The sequence below is a fragment of the Cavia porcellus genome, unplaced genomic scaffold (genome assembly GCF_034190915.1).
Source record: "Cavia porcellus strain 051 isolate PalLab524CR breed Dunkin Hartley unplaced genomic scaffold, mCavPor4.1 scaffold_2, whole genome shotgun sequence".
Classification (NCBI taxonomy): domain Eukaryota; kingdom Metazoa; phylum Chordata; class Mammalia; order Rodentia; family Caviidae; genus Cavia; species Cavia porcellus.
The window spans coordinates 119,145,838-119,161,773 of record NW_026947485.1 but is presented as its reverse complement, the minus strand read 5'-3'; the positions used below and the strand labels follow the sequence as shown (position 1 = coordinate 119,161,773).

At 45.1% G+C, this 15,936-nt stretch overlaps 2 protein-coding genes across 7 annotated transcripts in view; one reads left to right on the top strand and one right to left on the bottom strand.

Moving 5' to 3' along the window:
* The window catches only part of Atg10 (autophagy related 10), a 232,250-nt gene extending 221,665 nt beyond the window's left edge, over window positions 1–10,585 (bottom strand). For 2 of the 6 annotated variants that reach the window (XM_063245285.1, XM_063245290.1), the window contains exons 1-2: window positions 10,446–10,585; window positions 4,286–4,405 (exon numbers count right to left, since the gene is read on the bottom strand). In XM_063245285.1, coding sequence (XP_063101355.1) covers window positions 4,286–4,393 — 108 coding nt within the window. In that variant the 5' untranslated portion in view covers window positions 4,394–4,405; window positions 10,446–10,585. Of the gene's footprint in view, window positions 1–4,285; window positions 4,406–9,452; window positions 10,227–10,445 lie in introns of those variants that run through there. The other 4 variants (XM_005008024.4, XM_063245289.1, XM_063245288.1 and 1 more) reach the window with 3 other exon arrangements.
* On the top strand, window positions 6,643–14,345 carry LOC134473216 (mitogen-activated protein kinase 7-like). The gene is made up of 3 exons (XM_063236853.1): window positions 6,643–6,766; window positions 10,205–10,618; window positions 13,456–14,345. Exons 1-3 carry the CDS (start codon window positions 6,643–6,645, stop codon window positions 13,458–13,460), a joined length of 543 nt encoding a protein of 180 aa, XP_063092923.1. The 3' UTR covers window positions 13,461–14,345.
* Window positions 14,346–15,936: the final 1,591 nt, after the last annotated feature.

Sequence of the window (15,936 nt, the reverse complement as noted above, 5' to 3'; positions counted from 1 at the left end):
GAAAACATGTTTATGCTCTTTAATAAACCACTTCAGAAATAAAGAAGTACAAATTGTTAAAAGAACAAAGCTACGTATTTCAAGATTCCATCATCTATCAGAATTCACTCCAGCCAGATGATAGCATAGCTCTGGAATCCCAGCTTCCCAGGAAGCTAAAGCAGGAGGATCACTTTGAATTCTCTCCAATCTGCCACCTCCCCGCCCCCCACCCCTGCCCTTTCTTCAGCCTGAACACCCAGCTTCACAGCAACCCCTTACTGCACTTCCGCCCTGAGTTCCTGCATTTCTGCCGCCTGGGCTGCAAACTATTGATGACGTTCAGTGCCATTCAATCAATTAAAAAATGAAAAAAGTAAAATAAAACCACAAGTTAAAATTTGTAGAAACAATGGCCTGGCATGAGATCAGGAAGTTAAAGAAACCAATCACTGAAAGACAAATCTTGCCTGATTCTCTGGGCTGTAAGAGACACCTAGGGTAGCTGAGCCCAGGGACAGAAAGAAAAGGATGGCTGTCTTTGCTTTGCTTTGTTTTTCTTATTTGTTTTTAGTTTTTAAGAGAAGTTTTTAGAAGGGTGGTGATGACCCAGAACCTGGGCAGCTCTAGAGTTGGTTACGCAAACGCCACCAACGGACTTAACGCTGCCAAACTGTACACTTAAAACGGCTAAGACAGCAAATGTGACGTTAAGTGCCTTTTATCACGATTTGAAAATAAATATAAACTTGTTAAATAATACTTCTTGCCTCTAGGGGCTCTTCTTGCGTGCATTCATGTATTTCAATATAGGATGATAAATAAATTTGCAGAGTTGACTTGAAGAACCCTTGATTTTAAGACATATGGGGGAAGACAATGAAGGCAAACTGAATGAAATCGGGATATCTTATGTCACTTCCCATGAGCCACTGACTCTTTTAGGCATGGTGCTTCTGCCGTGAGTGGATGACTGTGGGGCAGGTGACGGGACTTGGGGATTCATTATGCTACCCTCTTGACTTCTATATGCTCCACATTTTTTATAATAAATACTAAAAATAAATACAGCTGTGGTAGGAAATTCATTAGGGCCACAGGGAAGCGTCACCATGGGTTTCCTACAGGAAATTAAAGTAAGACTGTGTCAGGAGAAAGAAAGACAGAAAGAAAGAAAGAAAGAAAGAAAGAAAGAAAGAAAGAAAGAAAGAAAGAAAGAAAGAAAGAAAGAAAGAAAGAAAGACAGACAAACAGACAGACAGAAAGAAAGAAAGAAAGAGAAAAAGAAAGAAAGAGGGAGAGAGAAAGAGAGAAAGAAAGGGAGGGAAGGAGGAAGAAAGGAGGGAAGGAAGGAAGGAAGGAAGGAAGGAAGGAAGGAAGGAAGGAAGGAAGGAAGGAAAGGAAGGAAGGAAAGGTGGCAGATGAAGAGAATTTCAGCCCCAGGCTGGTGTCTCTCTCTTCAGCTCCACAGGACAAGTCTCTTCAGTGACTGGTTTCTTTAATTCCCTGACCTACTGAGACAACAATGAAAGATAGAATAAAACGTGGAGATACTCCAGAATCTCTTTTAAAAAGGCAGATTTAATATACTTAGAATAACACTGACAGACTTTAAGAAAGCAATGTGAATTACCCAGAAAGGCTCTTAGAGGAAAGAAATCATAAAGGCAATATCAATTTATACACAATAAAATGGCATTTTAAATTTTATTCTGTATAAATTAGGGTATACACCATTTTTATAACAGTTTTATAACTATATATTCCTATATAAATTAGGAAATAAGCCATTTTATAATCAGTTTTATGACTATGTAATATTTGAACATGTGTGTCTGATTTATGATCTCTATGGTATGGTCTCAAGGTGCATCCATTTAGCTAGAGAAATGTCTCAAGCTTACCCTGCTTTATGGCAGAGTAATACTCCACTGTACAAAAACCCACATCTTCTTTATCCATTCAACCTACTCATTAGCCTTAGTGACGGCCGATGGTTTACATTAGACTTTACTCCTTATACAGCATATTCTTATTGTTTTAAATGTTTTAAATTTTTATGAGTTGACATTTACAGTGCATAATGATCAGACTCATGATTAGGAGTTGATACATGAATAAAACACATTTATTTCCATATAATTCCGAAATAAAACAGGGCTTAAACTGAATAGAAAGAGGAAAAGTTCCATAGACAACAAGACTCCTTCACTGATAGTTTGTAAACTGCCGATGAACCGGAGGAGGGTTCGCAGGCTCACTGTGTGTGTAGGCCTGCAGCTCACCAGAGGCAGCCAGGAGCCCTGCACAGCTCAGGGCATCCTCAAGCAAGAGGCAGGCAGCTCCCAGCCCAGAGGTCAGAAACGGGGTACCCCAGCCCTCACACCTGCCTGGCTGCAGGAGGGTGGGAGGGGAGGGGTCCATGCACCACCTCCCAAGATGAATGGGACCCTTATGTGCCGCAAATGCGGACCTCTGGGAACAAAATAGTTTAGAAGCGAAAAGATGTTTGGGTCAGCCTTCACTGTGCTTGAAAACTATCTTTCGAATAGCTGCCAACATTTAAAATTTAAGAGATTTCTCTTCTCCAGCCTGAATTTGTTTCTTTCTCTTGAAAATCAAAATACTGAGCTGGGTGTGGTGGCACACACACGTAGTCCCAGCACTGGGGAGGCTGAGATAAGAGGATATGTTGCAAGTTCAAGGCCAGCCTGAACTACACAGTGAAATCTCAAAAGACAAAAGATAAAGAAAGAAAAGAAAAAAAAAGATAGGGTAACGTTTTGGGCCCACAAGTGCAGCCAGGCAAGACACAAAGCACAGGCAACTTGGTCAGCCACAGACCCAGTCTCCACACTGTCTTGTCCCAGGCAGCCTGGTCTCCACTGGAGCTAAAGGTTTTCGCAGACTGGTGCTTTAATTTGTTTTGATTCCAGCTATTGGATCACCCCCCCCAACTAGCAAGAGAACTGTCCTTAATTAGAACTGTAACTGTCAACAAATTACAAGGAATAAACAACCAATATTTACTTAATCGGGTACCTATCAGAAAAATTAATACTAAAATCAGTTTAAGACAAAGAGATCTGTTACCAGTATTCCTGGAACATGTTTCCAAGCAATGCATAAAATAGCAGAATTATCACAAACAGGGCAACCATGACAGCAACAACAAAAAAACCTCTTCACCTCCAAATGACCTTACTCGCTAAAGATTGGGAAACTGAAAGCCACCAGGATAATTCAGTACAGTGACTGCATATTTATAAAATTAAAGCACCAAAAATTAACCACGCCTTTGTATATCATCCATAATCATAGAAGGAAAAAAATGAATGAAAATTTAAACATGACGGTAAGCAAAATTATAAAATACACAGGAATCAAATTAATAAAAAGTGCCAACAAGGTCACATGTTCCCGGACAGGAGACCACCCCATGAAGAGTTCAGTGTCCAGTCACTGCTCAGAGGGAGGCCGGACCTCTCCCCAGAAGGGGGCCTGTACCTCCCAACTGCCCCCCAGCCTGCTGTCAAAGCCTAGTGCAGATGCAGGTCTGCTGGACCCTGTCAAGACCTCCCCCACTGGGCTCAGTTCCACACCCTGGGAATCCGTTCTGCACTCTGAGTTTCTCCAAGCGCCCCCAGGACACAGGGCCAGCCCACAGGCAGCAGGATTCCTCACATCTCAGGAATCCCTGTCAGGTAGAGAAAACTTAGTCTTTAAGGAAGGAATTCCAAGGAGCTCTTTAAAATCTTTTGGCACATAATTTGTCCAATTGTGTGAATAGAAATAAAAAGTTTGGAAGTCTTCCTCGTCATTTCTGAATATAATCAAAAGAAGAAGTGCTTAGGGACGTATGCCTTACATTACTGAGAAGTCTCTGGTGACTGAGGTCCTTAATACCTCAGAATTTGTGGCTTCCACTGTGGTTGTGTGGTTGTGATTGTCTTTTACTCTCTGAACAAAGTAGTTTCCTAAGAAAATCTGTCATGTAAACACATGGTTTAAAGTGGCAGAGCAGTGTCTGTTTACCCTCAGCTAATTAACATGCTGGGCATCCTTATCTATTAAATGAAAGCAGCTCACCTAAGGACTTTGCTAGACAATACTTCATTAGTCTAATCATAATGAGTTACACGGTCGAAGTCATAAAATGGACATCTGTTTGAAAACATCCTTCAATTTAGGCCGTTCATTCAATCTACCTAGCCTTTACACATTAGTCTCCAATTACTGACATTTTATAAGGCAAAAATAAACAAATAAGCCTCCACTGAAAAAGGAAATAAAATTTTGTTTTTACCTTTGATGTTTTCCATTCCCAGCCATCGCCTATCTGCTGTGAATGTTTAATGAATTCTGCACAACAATGCTGGAATGCTTTCTCTTCCAAGAACTCATTCTCTTCCATGCTCAATGGTAACTGCAGTATAAAAACTGAGTATTAGTACCAGCTTTAGAACAAATATCGAAAGCAATTCTGCTGATTGACTTGATTCTTTACACTTATGGAAGTTTGGGCTGTACAGTGGGAAATACCCTGAGGGGTTCCAGAATATGTTCTGTTTCCATCTTTCAACCCAACCCTTGTTATTTTATCAGTCAACATGAAAGTCCAAAACCTAGATCTTTAAGAAATACCCACCTGTGCTTTTGTTTTCATTTTGTTTTGCTTTGGATGCTGCTGATCAAACCCAAGGCCTCACGCATTCCAAACACGTACTCTACCACTGTGCTACATCCTGGCCACCGTCTATGTTGTCTAGAACGTTAAGGTGGGTGTTGAAAATGCTGAAATCCTTACAGTTGTATTTCAGGAGGTCCTATTTTTACTAAAATCTTTAGTTTGCCCATAACTTGTTTAAAGAGTTTAACTTTTATACCATTTCTAAGAAAATGCTTCCAAACTATCTCCTTAGAACTTCCTTCTCCATCTCCTAGCTCAGTCCCGTATTCCTAGTGCAACAGTGATCCATGGAGGCCAGGGCATTCTCCACACCACGAAGTTGCACCTCACTAACAAATGATGTTCTAAAGCTTGAAATTAGTTTTCAAGGTGTAAGGTTGCAATCACCTAATCATCTCCAAACATAACCTATCGATTTATATCATATAGCCCTGCGAATCGGCACTCTGCTTGGGCCACTGAGGGGACACCCAGACCCCAGCCTTTTCCCGTGAGTCAGCACCCATTTGTGGACTGTGGGGGAAGAAAACAATAAGTCACCAAGAAGCAAGCAGTCCCTGCAAATCAGTACCATGTGTGGTCCGCTGCAGGGACAGCCAGATGCCAGCCCCTTCTGGTACACAGGCTGGGACTGGAGAAGAGCCAACCCCACCACCACCACTGCCATAAAGGACCAGCTGATTTGGAGAAGCACAGGCTTCGATGGTAGCTATTGAGGTAAAATACAACTTGATGCTTGTAGTTTCATGGCCATGGTTGAATCCCTATTTTGTTTTGAAGCCCTGTATCATTTTCATTGTTTAGTTGGGTTTTATTCTTTTTTATCCTGTTTGATTTTATTATATTCAATGGCATGGGTAGCTATTTCAAAGATAGCAGGATATACTATGTAGCTATTTTGGACTTCTATTATTCTATTTTGAAGTCCTTTATTGCATTCCTTGTTTTGTTTTTATTGGTTCTATTCTGTTCTGTTTTGTTTGATTTTTTACTATGTCCAAAGGTATGGGCAGCTGTTTTGAAGACAACAAGAAGTATTATGAAAATCATTGCTGATTTCCTATTGTTTTGAAATCCTGTGTCACTTACACTGGCTTGTTTTAAATGGCTTTATTTTGTTTGGTTTTATTCTCTTTAAAATAAAAATAAAGTTAAAATTTTAAAAAGACATTTATTATTTGCTATATACAACCACCCAAATTGGGCCTAGGCACACACCTGTAATCCAGCTCTGTAGGAAGCTGAGGCAAGAGGACTGCAAATTAGAGCCCAGCATGGGAAGCTAGGCAAGACCCTCTCTCACAATTAAAACTAAAAATGGGCCAGGGATATGGATCAGTGCAAAGGCTTTCGTTCAGTCCCTAGAGAAGGGGAGGAGGACCAGAGAGGATTCAAGGCCTGGGGACTCCAGCACCGGTGCCCAACAAGCAGAGAACACTAAATAAAAATGTAAGCCAATGTGTACTGTGTACCTCTACATCCTCACAATACCCTTGTTTGCCACAGTTACACGTCTCTAATCCCAGCTACTTGGGAGGCTGAAGCAGAAGAATCACAAGTTCAAAGACAGTCTAGGTAATTTAGCAGGATCTTGTCTCAAAATAATAGTGGGCTGGGGAATAACTCGATGTTACAGCACTATAAAAAGGCACTGGGGTAGGATACAGGCTAAGGTCTGCTGCTCCTCAGGCTTGAGGAGGGAAATGAGCAGGGTCCTTCCTGCTTGTCGAAAAGGGGTCCTCGTGTAACACTGCCACTTGGTGTTCAGCGACCAGGTACAGGATACACTGTGCTTGCCAGGCAGGGCCCCCAGCAGGCCTCCCTGCTGGAACCTGCAAAGAAGTCGGGGCCCAGTGAAGGCTGTGGGCCTCAACCTCAGGCCTCTGGGAGCTCCCATGGAATTTCAGGTCACGATCTACATTTCACGCAGTGATTACCAACTTCAAGGGTCAGGGGAGAAGCTGATGCATAGGATGGTAGAGACGGCCATTCATATTCACGAATGGGGCAGCTCCAGAGAGCAGGAAGCTTGGGGTACACAGAAGCGCTTTCCCAAGAGTGTGGAGGGGATGTCTGGCCAGCTGAAGGCCAGCGATGGTTCCAGCTGGAGTCTTTGAGCTCTGGTTCCTCTTCCCAGGCTGTGATCATCTATGCCAAGTTCGCTGGTTTACATGGGGTGCGAGGGCCTGGTTATTTTAACACGGGAAGCTGGTTTGGGTTTTGGTTTTGTTTCATTTGCAGAGAAAGTGGTATGTTTTCTTCAAACCACCATGGAGCTGAGTTTAGTCTGTGGCTTACGTTTATGGATTTCTGTTTGTTTTGTATGTTTCTTTGGTTTTGGTTTTTTGAGACAGGATCTCACTAGGCAGTTTAGAGTGGCCTTGAATTCACTCTGTAACCCAGATGTGCCTTAAACTTTCAGCAATCCTCCTGCCTCAGCCTCCCAAGTTCTGCAATTCCAGGTACGTACCACCAACCTGGCCTGTGGCCTACTTTTAACAACTGCATAAAAAAGAAACTACAACTTTCACAGGACATATTTCAGTGTAATTTGTCCTAACCTCATCCTTCTATTTCTTTCATTCTTTACAATTTTTATTATACACATTTGCAGTATACGATTACATTTATCATGGGAAGGTGTATTTTCACGACCTCAATTTATCTTTATTTTGCATATTCTTAAGTTTATAAACTGCTTCAAATACTTTGGAACAAAACAGTATTAATGTAAAATTATAAACAACAGAGATAAAATAGGTAACAGAAAACTGGATAGGAAGATGGGAAATATCTAAAGAGAACCCCCACATTGCCCTGGGACAGTGTTAAGATGCTTTTAAATATACATCTCATACTCTTCTCTCCCCACTGTTTGTTTGTTTTGTTTTGTTTTTGATACTGGGAATCAAACTCATGATCTCACGCTTGCCGGGCAGGTGCTTTTAAGCCACTGAGCTAAATCCCCTGCCCAGGAACTGTTTTTTGGTTTTGTTTGTTTTTTTTGCTCCCCACAGTTTTAATGAAATGTGTAAGGCATCAAATAAAAACTCAGATAGGAAGAAGGTGGAAGTCAGGGATGAGCTCAACAACCCTGAAGAGCTGGCATGACTGAAATAACAGAAGCAGCAGGTGGTAAGGCCCCACTTGGGGATTCAGACCCTCAGGGCCCTGCAGTGGTCTGGGGACAACACCCTGGGCCGGAGGCTAGGAAGGGTGAGTTTGGCCTTAGGGCAACTGACATAGACTCTATCTCAAAAGAAAAAAAGTAAAAATGAGCTGGGGGGTGTAGCCCAGTGCAAAGGCCCGGGGTTCAATGCCTAGAAAGATACAGTAGATGATAGGTAGGTACATAATGAAGTGGAAAATGAAACCATCACAGACTACTGAACTCAGAAAGGTTAATAAAAGGGTTTTCTTGGAAAGTTAACACAATGGTGCTAGGAATAACCTTGACTCCAAAGCTAAACTTCTCTGGGTAACTACTGTCCCTAGATCTCCTAGACCTACACCACAGAGGCCTCAAGGCTGGGGTCCCAGGCCCACTGAAGGGGACCTCTGCTCCCATGGGGTTTTCAGCAGCCTCTCCCAAAGCAGGATCCCATTTGGTGGTTTATTTCTCCTTTCACTACTTTCCAGTTATTCAAGACCCAACCTGTGGGGGTTCTGAAGACCCACTTTCAATAATCAATAATGTCTACAGCTGTTTGGCTTATAGTTCCTGATTAGCAGTCAAGCACCACCTTGAAGCACACTTCTGGGAGCTTCAATGACCCTACCACACAGCCCAGTGTGTGTAACCTTTAGCCTGAGTGTGTCTATTAAGAATGTGTGTTACTTAGCATTAGGAGTGCTGTCCAGATATAAATAGCCCAAAACATTGTTCCCAACATTGAGTGTCTGGTCACATCCCACTTAATTTATCCTAAATAGAATAGGAAGCTCAGGAGGTAGAAAGGGAGAATCAGGGGACGAGGGAATAGCCCCAGTCCATGCCCAAGAGAACCCAGTCTAGAACTATTTCCACTATTTTCTCAATTAAAATATCAGTAATACCTTTATGTGGGTGTAGCTGCAGCTCATGCCTATAATCCCAACATTCTGGGAGGCTAAGGCAGGAGGATGCAAAGTCAAACCCACTTTGGGCAATGTGGTTTAGCAAGAGCCAGTCTCCGACTCTGAAATAAACTAGGTATGGCACATGGCTGTAATCCAGCATTTAGATAGCTGAGACAAGAGGATCATCATGAGTTCAAGGCCAGCCTGGGCTACATAGTGACACCCTGCCTTAAAATAATACTAAACAGAAATAATACAGGAGCTAGGGGTGCCATTCAATGTGAAGGCCCTGAGTTCAGTCTTCAGTTCCACAGAATAAAATAAAGTGGCTGGGGATGTAGCTCAGTGCCAAGGCCCTGAGTTCTATTCTCAGTAGTCCCCTTCCACCACTACCACCAGCACCCCCACAAAAAAATCAGCAACTTATGCACTCTGTATTGTCCAAAACTCTGATTTGAATTTCTCAATCCTGAAATTTTGTTTCCATTTAAGGTTTTCATTTTGTAATGCTTCTTTCCCTTGTGGATTGCGGTCCGTTGAAAGCAGGAGGCAGGATAGTACTTCAGAGTTCTCTGAGTTTTCCAACCCTGTGTACACTTGAGAGTTGGCCGCCACAGCAGGAGGCCCCATCAGGCCTCAGTAGTAACCAACAGGGCTCCAAATAACTGCCAAATCCAACTAAAACTGGAGAAGGAAGCGGAATAGTAAATTATGCTCAACACACCTGAAGGAGTACACTGAAGAAAAACTGACAGGGCTAGAGCGTGTGGAAGGTCAATCCAACAGTCCGTCGCACCAGAGAGGCAAAGGCAGGAGGATCCCTGGAGCCCAGAAGTTGGACACCAGCAGGAACAACACAGGGAGACCCAGACTCTCAAGGGGAGGAGGCTGCTTAGACTCGATGTTAAATACAAAATCAGCCATTGGGACCATAGTGAAATAAATCAACACAAAAACATTACATGATTTCTCTTGAGACAAAGTACCAACAGCAAAATAAAAGGTACCAGGAAACGAGACACATCTTTTGCTCACGGGACACAGATCTTTTGCAAGAGATGGAGTGGAGAAGGGGACCTGAAAGAGTGGAGACGTGTCGTATACACATGCCAACTCCCCACAAGGAATTGACCGTTAGGTACTGCAAGCATGGATTGGAAGCTTATAGTTCCTGATGAGCAGTCAAACACCACTGAACTCAGAAGGGTTAATAAAAGGGTTGTCACACCACTTTTTTCTTAAATACCAAGGGTTGTCATACCACTTTTAACTAAGTGGTATGTTGTTCACAGTAAAATTTTTTAAGAAATTACAATTCCATAAATGACAGTGCTATGGGATCTCTATGCGTATCTTTCCCTCCCAAGCAGCACTCCCTCACCGAGTCCATACCCTGCCCCGCCCTGACCCCGGGAAGGCCTTGCAGCTAGCGGCCAAGCCGAGCGCATTTAGCTGGCGGCGCTTCCGCCAACGCAGGGGACCGGGAGACGCGCCGCGCACGCGCACACGCGCCCGCCCCCGTCGCCCGCGCCGGCCCGGCCGCAGCTCCGGGGACGCGGAGCGCGGGACCTGCCAGGGCCCCGCACGCGCCGGGCCGAGCTCAGGTCGGAGGCCGCGCGCGCCTAAGTGCGGGGTGTGGACCCGGACCCCGGGACTCGCCGACCCCGCCTCCGGTCGCCGCTGTCGCCCTCCCTCCCGGCCCGGGAGTACTACTCACCCCGCTCCGCTCGCCGACCGCAGCCAGCCGCGGAGCGGGGCGGGGCGACAGGGAAGGGGCGGAAGCGGGGCGGGCTGGCTGGACCCGGGAAAAGCAGGCGATGGCGTGCGGGAACCGGGGCACAAACCGGAGCCTCGCTGAGCATGCGCACTGTGCTGGATGCGCGGGCGCAGGTGGGTGACGTCATTGCTGTGCTGGGCGTGGCCATCTCTGGGTCCGCCCCTGTTGCGGTCGGCAACGCCCGCCTAGGCGCTCTCCAAATTGTAAGGAGGAAATTAGTGATTACAGTTAGTTATGTGCTGGGCTTGCAAGCCCACGCCTGTAATCTCGCACGCTGGGAGGCTGAGGCAGGAGGATCCCAAATTAGAGTCCAGCCTGGGCAATTTAGCAAGACCGTGCCTCCAATTAAGAAATAAAAAGAGATGGTTGTTGCCCCGTTGGAGGCCCTGGGTCCAGTGCCAAGTAATAATAATAATAATAAATTGCAGAAGTTCCCCCAGAGTGTCACACTTGATTGGGCTACTCTTTGCCTTTTACTGGGCTTACAAAAAGCTATTAAACTTGTGACCCAAGTCTAGGACTAAATAATGCAAAAAAAGCACACAATGGTCCTGATCCTCGTGCCAGGCTCTGGACTGTGGACAGCTAGTGAAAACTGAAGCATGTCCAGGGGAGAAGACACAAGCATGCCAGACCTGGGGGCGCCCCAAGTCTGGATATAAAAGGGTGACAGCTGAAACACCAGACTGGAGACCGTCAAATCAGGCAGAGAAGTAAGGAAAGCCTGGCTGGGACTTGGTTTTAGTTTTGCACACAGTTATCTGAAAAAATAAGGGGACCAAGTACCTGAGATTCTAGGCACTGCTTTCACAATTTCCTGTGAGCCCAAAATTGTTCCAAAATTCTAAGAAAAGTTTTTCGAAAAGGGGACAGAAGCTGGGCATGGTGGCTCATGCCTGTAATCCCAGCGCTCAGGAGGCTGAGGTGGGAGGATTGTTGCTAGCTCAAGGCCAGCCTGGGCTACAAAGTGAGCTCAAGGCCAGCCTGAACTGCATAGCAAGACCCTGTCTCAAAAAAGACAAAAAAAAGGGGGGGGGGTGTGGAATACTGCTCAGCAGTGATCAAAAGATGTCTGGGGAAATGGGGGCGGGCAGTGAAGGAACTAGGCTATATCGTGATCGCTATTATATTGATGATTAGACCCTTTGTTTGTCAAAGTTCATGAATTTTACCAAATGCAGGATTCTGATGAAGACCACTATGAAGCAGTTCTGAGCAGAATTTAAAATTAGCCAATTGGCTTTCTGTGTTTACTGGTCCCAGCTGAGATCCATAATTGCCTGTGATGGCAGAGATGCTTCAAAGAACAGGACAAGGCCATAGCTGAGGACGCCTGGCTCCAACCTCAATTAGCTAAATAGAGACTCTTACTACAGTCATCTTGCTTGTAAATGTCAACCTGGAGATAAGACAGTTCTCCTAAATTAGGGTAATTTACTACCTGGAGAAGTCTTTGAACTGATGCCCAAGGTCCTGCTCAGTTCCCTTGTTTTCCTCAGTATCCCCTTCCCTTGTTTGAAAACCAAATAAATACAGTCACCCAGAGAAGTTCCTGGTCTCAGCCCCCAGAGAATCTCACATTCTACTGGAAGGTTTGATCCTCCTGGAGCCCTAAAAACTACTTATCTCTTTTATTTACGCCTTTGCCGTTCACTCATTTGGGAGGTTACAGACCTGATCTATCTGTGATAGATGACAGAGTCAAATTCTTGGTTTTTTTTTTTTAATTTTTGTACCACAGATTGAACTCAGCCTTTGCACTTGCCAAGCAAGCACTTATGCTCCTGAGCTATATCCCTGCCCAAACTCTTTTTTTTTTTTTTCTTAAGAAAGGGACTCACTATGTAGTCCAAGCTGCTTTTGAACTCCCTGTGCTCAGGATGATCTAGAACTCCTAGCAGTCCTCCCACCTGGATTTCTTGACTGCTGGGTTGACAGGCACACTCCAACAGGCCCAGCAGATTAAAAGTTGTCTTTACAAAAGCTACTAGTAAAAACGAGCTTCAACTAACGTTATCAAGCAACTGTGCGTTAATTGGTAGCTGCCAATTTGAATGACACATTTGATGTTTTTAAAGAATTGAGCTGTAGTTATCTTTTATTAAGCTGTTATCTTGAAAACCTAAAGCTTTCCTGTGCAAAAATAAGCACATTACTTGACACTATGCTAGGAATACATCTTAAGCACCAGCTATGCCATGTTCCCTTTGAAGAGCTACTGGTGAGCTGGGGAGATGGGTTTCATTTCATGACTCACCTGCCAAAGTAGAGCACTAGAGATCAGGTGGTGTCCTTGAGCTTCTGTATTTCTCCCCTTCCTCTGAGGAAGTCAGGTCCCCTCAAAGGCCTTCCTCGGTGCAGCCTTCCAGCCTGGGAACTAAAATAATGAATTATCACAAAGACGGGAAAGATGCTAAATCCCGCTGAACTCGGGCTGTGGTGCACATCTTTATGTCTCCCTAATTCCATAAGCTCACATGGAATCAGAGCTAGGGGCTGCCTTCTCCGCCCCTCCCCCTCCTGTTCCTCTCCTCCTCCTCTTCTTCCTCCCTTTTCCTCCCTTTGCCTCCTGTTCTTCTCCTCCCTCCCTTCCTTCTACGTGAGATGCAAGCAAATGCTGCCCATGATTTTTTTGTTTTTTGCTTTGATTTTGAGACAGGGTTTTCCTATGTTGTTCAAGCCAGCCTCAAACTTCTGTCGATCCTCCTCCCTTAGCCTCTAGAGTGCTGGCATTGCAGGCATGAGCCACCATGTCCTGCCTCCTCTCCTCCTCTTCCTCCTCCTCATCTCCCTTCTACTTTAAAATAAAGCCTCAGTTCCAATCCAAGTGTGTCTCTGACCCAGCTACCTGAACCCCTTCCTGCCCCAGGACCCCAAGATGGAGTGACTGGAGTGAGCTTGGGATTTGTAGGGACACCTAGCTGCCAGCCTTCTAATTCTCCACTTCTAGAGTGATGCCTGGAAATCTGCAGTCTTTGCCCTGAAGCATCTTGGGATTCCACAGAGGCTGATGGCAGCACCAGAGAGAGGTCCCGTCTCTACGTGGGACCTGGCTGCTGTGGAACAGGCTGCACCCCACGCCCACCACCACCAAGCTGGATCATCCTGTGTCTCTGAACTTTGAGGATTGTTCCTGGAGCCATAAAACCAGGACCAAAGCAGGGTGGCCCAAGCCCGTCCTCCCAGCACTGAGTGAGGCAGAGGCAGGAGGACTGCAAATTACCCCCCCCCCAGCCCCACTCCGGCCACTTTAAAGTACAAACTAAAATGGGCTGGGGGTGTAGCTTGGTGTGAAGGTGTTACAGGCAGCTGAGCTAGTTAGAAATATTACAGGCAGTGAGACAGGGCTGGGCCCTCAAAGAAGCTGGCACAGAGGACCAGCTGTCTTGTGACCTTGGAAGAGACACACACCTCTGGCTGTAGGCCAGATCTCAGGACAGAAGGCAAAGCAAGTGCAAGCCCACCCTTAAGTATAATCCTTAGAGATTAAGTATGGATCATCTTGAGAAGCCAGGAGTCACCATCCCAATCCCCTATAGGAAGAGTCACTGATCCATAAAGAATGTTCATTTTCTATAAGACTCGCTTCCCCATTTGTCCCTGATTTGGTCAATTTTACCTGAACAATTAAACTTACTGTTTGACCATAGCTCTAACCCTCCTCATGCCCATCTGCCTTGTGAGTTCTGAGTTTGCCTCCTCTAGAGCCGCCTCACCTCATGATTTTACTCTATAACAATCCCGAGAAAATACAGAATCTTTGGCAAGCCACTCAGGACCCCTTCTGTCTCTCCTCAGACAGAAGCTTTCTTTCTCTCAATAAATATATTCTGCTCTTAACCTCTGTTGTTCCTAAAATGCATTCTTCAATTTTAGAGAACATGAACTTGTTCCAGACATATAGTTGGTTGGGAGTTTCATTCCCTATATCAAAGGCTCTGGGTTCTATCCCCAGAACCCCTATTACCAAAGAAATCTCAAAACAAAACAAAACAAGACAAGACAGTGACCAGGCAGACCCCAGTTTACCTCCGCCCTCAGGAAAAATGGTCCCATCCTGGTTTTGGACAGCCTGGGCCAACGCTCTTCCTGCAACCTGGGCTTCTCACATTTCCCGGCCAGGATGTTCCTGCCCCAGTTTTCCCTCACTTTCCCTTGTTAAGCCCCTGGAGCCTTGTGGATGCTGCAAGCTGAAGTCACTTTCCATCTTCTGTTTAAAGTCTGCAGACCTGAGCCTCAGTTGTACCTTGCCTTGTCACTGTGCTAGCCAGGGTCAGTGAAATACCCATTCTACAGACATCAAAACTGAGACTGCGGGCGACAGCTTCCTGACATGAAACTCCTGCCTGCATTGGCTGGGATTTCCACTTCCCTTGGCCTCCACAGGACCAGGGACCCCTGCCTCTCTCCAGCTCCCGGCCTCCTCCTCCTCACCTCCGCAGCCTCCCATCTGCCTCTTACTCTTTGAATGTCCACGGTGTACTCGGGGCCTCCCAGAAATGGAAATCGCTGCTTTTTTGGTTTTGGTTTATTGAGACTCATGAAGAAAACAGTGTTAGACAAATGTTTACAGTAGAGATCATTTTCCTTTTAGTGCCAGAAATTACAATGCATTGTAACTGAATCTTTCCAGAGATAGTTATAGCAGCCTGGTGTGGTGGTGAACAGCTGTGATACCAGCACTTAGGAAGCTGAGGCAGGAGGATCTCAGCAAGTTTGAGGCCAATCTGGAAGAACAAGACCCTGTCTCAAAAGAAAAAAAATAGAACAAAACAAATAACAACAAAAAAGAGAATAAGAGAAATACAGGATTTACTTTAAAATAATAAACTATAGTTTAGGTAGTTCAGTCCTATAAGGGGACACAAGTTTAAAGTTCTGTGATCAATTTGTTATTTTTTCAATCTCATCAGTCCTTGTCGCTCACACACATCCTGCCTGTTCCCATCTCACAGGACACCTCAATACAAGAAAGACAGGAAATGTAGTCAGTCAGACCTGGACAGAGAGGACTGCTGTGATTTTTTTTTTTATGGTTTGTTGTGTTTTGTTTCACTAAGGCAGAATCTCAGTGTGATCAAGGCTGGCTCACACACCATGATCCTCCTGCCTCAGCCTCTTGGGAGCTGGGGTTACAGGCCAGTGCCCCTGTAACCAGAATTAGTGAACACAGTGGTTACAGTTCTTTTAAGCAATAAGGACAGTGGCCCCCAAATGGAGTCCAGAACCCAGAAATGGGGCCAGCTGAATCATGACCCTCCAAGGATCTTACAGAAATGTTTCCCAGAGGTCCTGCTGCTGTCTGGGACCTTCCCAGAGTGCTATCAGGCAGCATCCCTCTATGAGCACCCCATGAACATCCTGGATTAGACCCTAAAAAGATGTCATCTCCTATAGGATGGAGGTCACATTGCTAACAGGACTCATGAGC

What these genes read in the sequence shown, in the direction of transcription:
- LOC134473216 (XM_063236853.1), top strand. Translation starts at nt 6,643, where the DNA reads ATGGTAGAGACGGCCATTCATATTCACGAATGGGGCAGCTCCAGAGAG. An exon ending in CCAGCTGAAGGCCAGCGATG is followed by an intron (nt 6,767 to 10,204) that starts GTTCCAGCTGGA and finishes CCGCCAACGCAG; the next exon opens with GGGACCGGGAGACGCGCCGC.